Source organism: Macadamia integrifolia, unplaced genomic scaffold (assembly GCF_013358625.1).
Source record: "Macadamia integrifolia cultivar HAES 741 unplaced genomic scaffold, SCU_Mint_v3 scaffold885, whole genome shotgun sequence".
Classification (NCBI taxonomy): domain Eukaryota; kingdom Viridiplantae; phylum Streptophyta; class Magnoliopsida; order Proteales; family Proteaceae; genus Macadamia; species Macadamia integrifolia.
Genome location: NW_024870570.1, coordinates 311,421 through 318,583, shown reverse-complemented (window position 1 = coordinate 318,583; position 7,163 = coordinate 311,421). Strand labels below are relative to the sequence as shown.

At 37.0% G+C, this 7,163-nt stretch overlaps 1 protein-coding gene across 1 annotated transcript; it reads right to left on the bottom strand.

Moving 5' to 3' along the window:
* Positions 1 to 3,342: 3,342 nt before the first annotated feature.
* LOC122070317 (CLAVATA3/ESR (CLE)-related protein 3) lies at positions 3,343 to 3,899 on the bottom strand. Its single transcript, XM_042634449.1, has one exon. It carries the CDS (start codon positions 3,787 to 3,789, stop codon positions 3,496 to 3,498), a length of 294 nt encoding a protein of 97 aa, XP_042490383.1. The 5' UTR covers positions 3,790 to 3,899; the 3' UTR covers positions 3,343 to 3,495.
* Positions 3,900 to 7,163: the final 3,264 nt, after the last annotated feature.

Below are 7,163 nucleotides of genomic sequence, written 5' to 3'. Positions count from 1 at the left end.
TTCAAGTTGTACAACTGTCGACGGAGAAAAATTTTATTGGACATCATTTTCCCTTCGTAGAGATTCTTCAGTTCGTCCCACAAACCTTTAGCAGTGGTTTAATCAGAGATATTGAACAACACAGAATCATCTAAGGCAAGCAGTAAGTCTATCGTTGTTGTTTGATCTTTCATTGTGAAAGTAAGGTCATCCATACTCGTCGACTTCTTGTCTTTTTCGTTAAGTGTAACCGTACACCCATCTTTTACTAACACTGCTTGCATTTTCAACTTCCACAACGGATAATTTGAACCGTTGAATTTTGGCACCTTGAACTTTGTAGAAGTTAAAGTAACCATACCGCAAAGCCGAGAAACATACATCGATGTTGATCACGTGCTAACAAGGCTTCCCAACCTTAGCCTCTAATGCCAATTGTTGCAGAAATACGTCCCACACTGATCTGTACTTATGGAATCGAAGGGTGTAATTAAGAAAAATACTAAAAAGTAAAAGATACAGAGACAAAGGATTTATATGGTTCGGCACGGTTGCCTACATCCACGAGGCAATATCACGAGCTCACTTCACTAATACAGGGAAAAAAATTACAACACACACATCTCACACCCACAACACTGTATATCGGACTCACCCGACAAGGGAACTCTCTCACAATACAACTCTCATAAAATTTCCAAAAGAAACATATACAGAGAAATTATATATTAGTATTTTCCTATAATTGATCCCACACCCAAACACAAGGACACCTCAAGAGAAATTCTCAAGCTCCAATTCACGTGCTTGATTTACCTCTGAATATTGAATCCCTCTTCTTTCTTCCCTATTTACAGGCAATGTCATGCATTGTTTAGCATGTTTTATGTGCCATGGTCATTGCCGTAGCCGCCTCGATCTCTTTCAATTCCTTCAAAATCGACGGAGGCAGTGCCGGCCATGGCAGGCGACCTCTCTTCTCCATTCATGCATTTAAATGTTTCACATTTAATGCTATGAAAAAAAGAGAGATAAGGAAGTGAAGAGGTGAGTTGAGAATTTGTCTTTATCTCAATAATGTTGAAGGGAATAGTGAATAGTTGTTCTTTTCGTTTTGACTCAATAACTTCAATAATGATGGCTGCCGACAGATCATGTTCACATCTTTTTTCATTATAGCAATTTTCCACATAAGCTTTATAAGCTCAACCTTATGTCTTTCACTCTCTACATCCCTAGACATCTTCATTCTCTTCAGATCTAGGTCTTCCTCTTTTTCGGAAGACAAACAGAAGCCCAAATGATGATATGGAGGAAATTATTTTTATCATCATGTCTCTTCCAGAGAAAAGCACTCACAGTGGCTTCAATCCTTTCAATCCTGAGATCAAACACAAAACTGGAAGACCAAAAAATTCATATCCAATAGAGATAGCAAGCCTACATAACATCCCTAACATGTCAAATTTAATAGCTTATCCCTTAACCATTGATCTTATCAACCCACCCCGTATAAGTGGCTGAGGAAGAAGGCTAGGTCAAAACCTGCGAAAAGTTCTAAACCTTGTTTCAAGGACTAGGTGAGTTGGGCTAACCTTGCCCTCACCGTTAGGCACTTATCATGTGTTGTCAGTTGCCTTGACTTTTAAATTTAAAACAGTTTATCCAATCAACTATATTTTGTTTTAGTTTTCTTTTGCCACATAAAAAAATTCCATTTGTCTTGAAAGCATAATATTATGTAAATATATAAAAGAAGGCATTGACTGGATACATAAACATATATATCCACAAATTCTGAGCACCCACATAAAAGAATCTTCCTCAGTGACCCACTTAATAAAGCAGCGCTCTTAATAACTTACCATTATTAACTTTATCATTAGACCCTCATTTCCTTAACTGGCACATATATATGGAATGTAACCGATCAGTGGTTCAATTTTGTGACCATGTTTGCTTTTGTCACTATCTATTTATTCTTGTGGAAGCCAAGCCAATCTGATGTGGTTTGGATAAACTGGAGTTGACTCTCAGACATTGTCACTCAAAAGTGGAGTACCATAAACAAAAGTGTCCACTATTGTAGTGGTCATGCTATTCAAACCGACTGGAATTCTAGGGTTATGTCCCACCAATATGATTGCAATTTCGTACCAATCTAAACTGCTGGCCTACACATAATAAGTAGAATTAGATAAAGTTAATCACCCTCATTGGAACTGTTGTTATTTTTTTTTTTTTTAATTGCACTCATTTTTAATGCAGATTTTTCATCTTATGTTATGGGTTGACCATGAATTCTATAGTACTTTTCTTTTGCCTACTTGTACATATTCTCTGGTTCATTCTTCTCTTCTACGAAATAAAAAGTTTCTTTCTTCTCTAATCTGACATATCTGAAGTTTTTTTTTTTTTTTTCTTCTAACACGAGTGTCTAAACTTTCGGTCTAATTATTCCTTGGATCCATACTGACCCTACAACCATATGGACCAGGTCTTATTGTAGTTGAATGAGAATCATTCAACTATTATCGAAAGAAATGAAGAGCACTAAACCACATGTATGAGTGACCCTAAGATGATAAAAGGAATCAAACTCAGAACCACACACTTCCTGAATAACCATCTATATCCATACTGACCCTACAACCATATGGACCAGGTCTTATTGAAGTTAAATGAGAATCATTCAACTATTATCGAAAGAAATGAAGAGCACTAAACCACATGTATGAGTGACCCTAAGATGATAAAAGGAATCAAACTCAGAACCACACACTTCCTAAATAACCATCTATATCCATACTGACCCTACAACCATATGGACCAGGTCTTATTGGAGTTGAATGAGAATCATTCAACTATTATCGAAAGAAATGAAGAGCACTAAACCACATGTATGAGTGACCCTAAGATGATAAAAGGAATCAAACTCAGAACCACACACTTCCTAAATAACCATCTATATCCATACTGACCCTACAACCGTATAGATCAGGTCTTATTGGAGTTGAATGAGAATTGAGAATCATTCAACTATCATTGAAAGAAATGAAGAGCACTAAACCACCTGTATGACTGACCCTAAGATGATAAAAGGAGTCGAACTCAAGATCACACACTTCCTGAACAACCATGTATATGAATGCAGGAAGAGAAAGGAGCTACAGCATAACTTGTTACTGACTTGTCACTATCCTGTTTATTCTAGTCTCCAACTTATATCTATTCATTGATAACTTGATGGAGCACAACTTGTTAGTGTGTGACAGTAGATAATTGAACTTTATATGAAAGCGTTATTTTTAATTCACCCTAAGATGGCCCATCATCACAAAAGAGAAATTTGAAGACTTAACAAAACAAAAAACACCCAACAAGAAGTTAGGGTGGATCACTGAGAAATGATTGGCAGTACATGGCTTGTTATTTATTTACAAAAAAAGCACAAGTAACTAAACCAACTCCAAAATAACTCTCTCTCATTGCAGCACAATTGAATTGGACGATCAGTCACTGATGACTGTTCCACCACAAAGTTCCTTTGGACAGATTCCTTGAGTGATGTTGTGGATCAGGTCCTCCGGGACTCACTCGCTCTGCTTCGTGTTGGCTTCCGGTGACTTCTTCTCTCATCACCCCTCCCTTGAATGGATGTTTGGAAATCTCAGACAATGTCCGAAAGGAGGATTCAGTTAGCCTCTTTCCTTCATCCAGAGATGGATGAAGAAGAGGTCGAGTTTCAGACCTTGCAACCAAAAGGACCAAGCAGAGAAGAAGACACAAGGAGAACCTCAAGCAAGCCATTGAACAACAACTGCAGTTTTAGACTCCCAATTAACTCTAACAAAGTAGCAAGTGTAGTAGAGATTCAAAGCAAGATGGGCTAATATATATATACACATTTTCTCTATATTTAAAACTAGTGGTCATATACAACTATATATATTATTGTATTTCTTCTTCCCCGTGTAGCTAACGAATTCATTTGCTGCCATCAGAAAAGAAAGTCCCACCAATATCTGATCAAACATGCGCTGTCCATTATAAAAAAAAAAATTGAAAAGAATATGAAAACCTATGATCCCTGTATTACCTGATTAGCAATCCTTGGAAATGTGAGTCTAGTCACAACATTTTGGCCACATCATTGTGATGTTGGAAAGCCGAACCGACCCTCCTAAGCCCTCACTACGTCTCCCATCAGTGGTCACATCTTTTGGCCACTTTTTGAGGATTGCTTTCCCATTTTTCCCTGTTAATGAACCTCAAGGTGGGGCCGCCGCGTCCCCATGTTTAGATCTTAGCAACCAACTTTGAATTTGGATTATATGGGGAGATGACAAGGCAAGAGATGGGGAGTTTTTTTGTTTTTGTTTTTGATTTTTTTTTTTAGGGGGTGGCGGGTGGGGGCAAGGGGTAGGAATTCTGAGCGTCATAGAATATATTTTCAAAATAGAAATAAAAGGACAATGCAAGATATCAATCGAATATTAAGTAATCTAGCTCTAAGGAAACTCATTATCGATTCCAGCCATGATTCCAGCCATATCGTGGTCTCAATCCAAAGACATCTTCTTATAACATTTATCTTCTAAGTTTTTCTCTATGTAATCCTAGTTTCGTATTCCATCACAACCGACTAGAGTTCTCACTTGTATCATATATATATATTATATGTCTAAATAATATAAAAAATAGTAGCATTGGCATAGTATCAGATTCCGAATGAACGTTCATTATTTTTGTTTGGTTGCAATGTAATTTTCTCATACTTATGTCCGAGTCAAAGGTGGAAGAGACTACCTGTACTCCTTGTGCTTGAGGATTTTTTTTTTTTTTTTTAATTTAATTATGGTATCAGATCCAGCAAAGGCTCACGCGATTCAACCCTAGTCAGCCTCCTCTTCTCCCTTCTCTCATCATATCGTTTGAATCTCTTATCAGTTATTCACCCACCATTGCCTCCTATCTACCACTCTATCTCTTTCATCATCCTACCAGTTTTTGTCTCTCAAAATAACATTAAAGAATTATCTGCTATGGAAGGCACATATATCCCCTTTCTCAAAGGCCAAAACATTTTCGGATATGTAGATAGATCAAATAACTGCCCCTCTGATCTACTCGGAGCCATCAATTGGTAACAATTACCCAAGATCTATAGTGTCTCTCATCCTTTGACAATTACATTGGTCCGGATCACCTCCACATTGGCAACGGCAAGGGTCGATCTACCCATATCTCATATTGGCTCAACTTCTTTTCCTTCCTATTGCCTCTCTCTGTACTCCATATTCCGGCCATCACCAAGCCACTCTTTTCATTTCAAAAGTTAAAGATAATGGCATTTTTTTAATTTCACCCATCTCATTTTTTTTTGTAAAGGATCAAATCACCATGTCGATCCTTCTCACCTGTCCGAGTAAAGGAGGTTTATACATTTTGGATTCTCCCTCCAATCCTCTCCCACTGCCAGTACTTCTAAAAGAACAATTCCATTTGTACGAACTGTTTCGTTCATCCACATGAGCGTCTTCTTCGTCATATGTTAAGACTCAATCAGTATTGTCACGTAAGTCCACTCAACTGATTCCATATGTACCACCTATTAATTTGGCAAGGCCAATTGCTTGTCTCTAGCAGAAACTTCCTCTTATAGTTTATTTTCAACTGACTTAATTCATTGCGATGTTTAGGATCCTTCCTCCATGCCCTCCATTGAAGGGCGTCATTATTTGTAATTTTTATGAATGATAATACAAAATTTATTTGGTATTTTTCACTTCTTCACAAATTACTTACATTTTTCTTCAATTTCAGACCTTGGTAGTACATCAATTTTCCCATAAAATTAAAGCAATTCAAATGAATTAGGCGGAGAGCTCTCTTATAGGTCTGTTGTAGGAGCTCTCCTCTACGCATTCTCCAACTAAAGACCATTGGACTTTTGGTGAAGAAAATTTTGTGTTATCTTAAGCACACCCATCATCACGGCTTAGCTATATATCCTCTTCGTGCAACATTGATTTTATGGTGTGATAACATATATTTCTGTCAACCCGGTTTTTTTCTTGCACTTGCCAAGCATATGGAGATTGATTTCTATTTTGTTCATGACAGATTAGCCAAGAAACAACTTTTGGTTCAGTTCATCTCTACCAATTAACTTTTATCCTCAACAAAGCTCTTCCAACGACGCACTTTCAGTTCAAATCTAACAAATTGAAGATCCGCTGTCACAGCCCTTCCACTTGAGGGGGTTCCCACACATTTAAGGAAACTCAATGTCGGTTCCAACTATATCATGGACTCAATCCAAGTATATCTTCTAAGTTTTTCTCCATGTAATCCTAGTCTCCTATACCATCACAGACGACAGGAGCTCTCACTTGTATCCTATACATTTGTTATTCTATGTAATCGATTCATAATTGAATAATATCATAGAGTAAATAGATCAATTTCATTAAGGAATTAGACTAGTTAGAATGATGAAACTAAGAGCCCTCTCAATTTTGATACTAGCTAGTTAATTTATCAATGTAAGCTGAGGGTGCATTCGTTTGAACCCACCGATGGACGAAGAATCTAAGATTGGAAACCACATCTATAATCAATAATAGAAGAGGAAAAGGTTTCTATGGGGTAGTGTAACCCTTGCGCCAGACATATAATGGCGTAATGACCGATTAACCCCTCATAAAATGAAAATAACATCTTCGTGGATGCTTCCAAGTGTATTCCCATTGGCTCTCATGCACACATAGGAACTGCATTCTCTCATAAGAAATACTTCCCATAATAGAACAAAATCAATTACGATAGAGTATAAGACCAAATTTTCATAAGGCCAAGGCGAATAGACTCCCCAATTATGAAATTATGGGTATCACTAAACCGTCCCATCATTCAGTTACCAATGAAAGAAAAACTTTGTCAATATATATATATATATATATTGAAGCACTCATCTCCATAAAATATATTTTTTTTTTTTCATAAGCTACATTTTGATAATTGAGAACAGCAAATGATTATAAAACTTAGAGCTAGAATCGATTGATGATTCACCTTTGAAAGCTTCACATCAACACAGTGGATAAATGATTCTTTTCACAGGACTGGTAAGCAAGACTTTTGCCAATTACAATAGAAGCCCATCATTGTCATCTTGACGA

Excerpts from the sequence above, each read along its gene's own strand:
- LOC122070317 (XM_042634449.1), bottom strand. The coding sequence starts at position 3,789 with ATGGCTTGCTTGAGGTTCTCCTTGTGTCTTCTTCTCTGCTTGGTCCTT.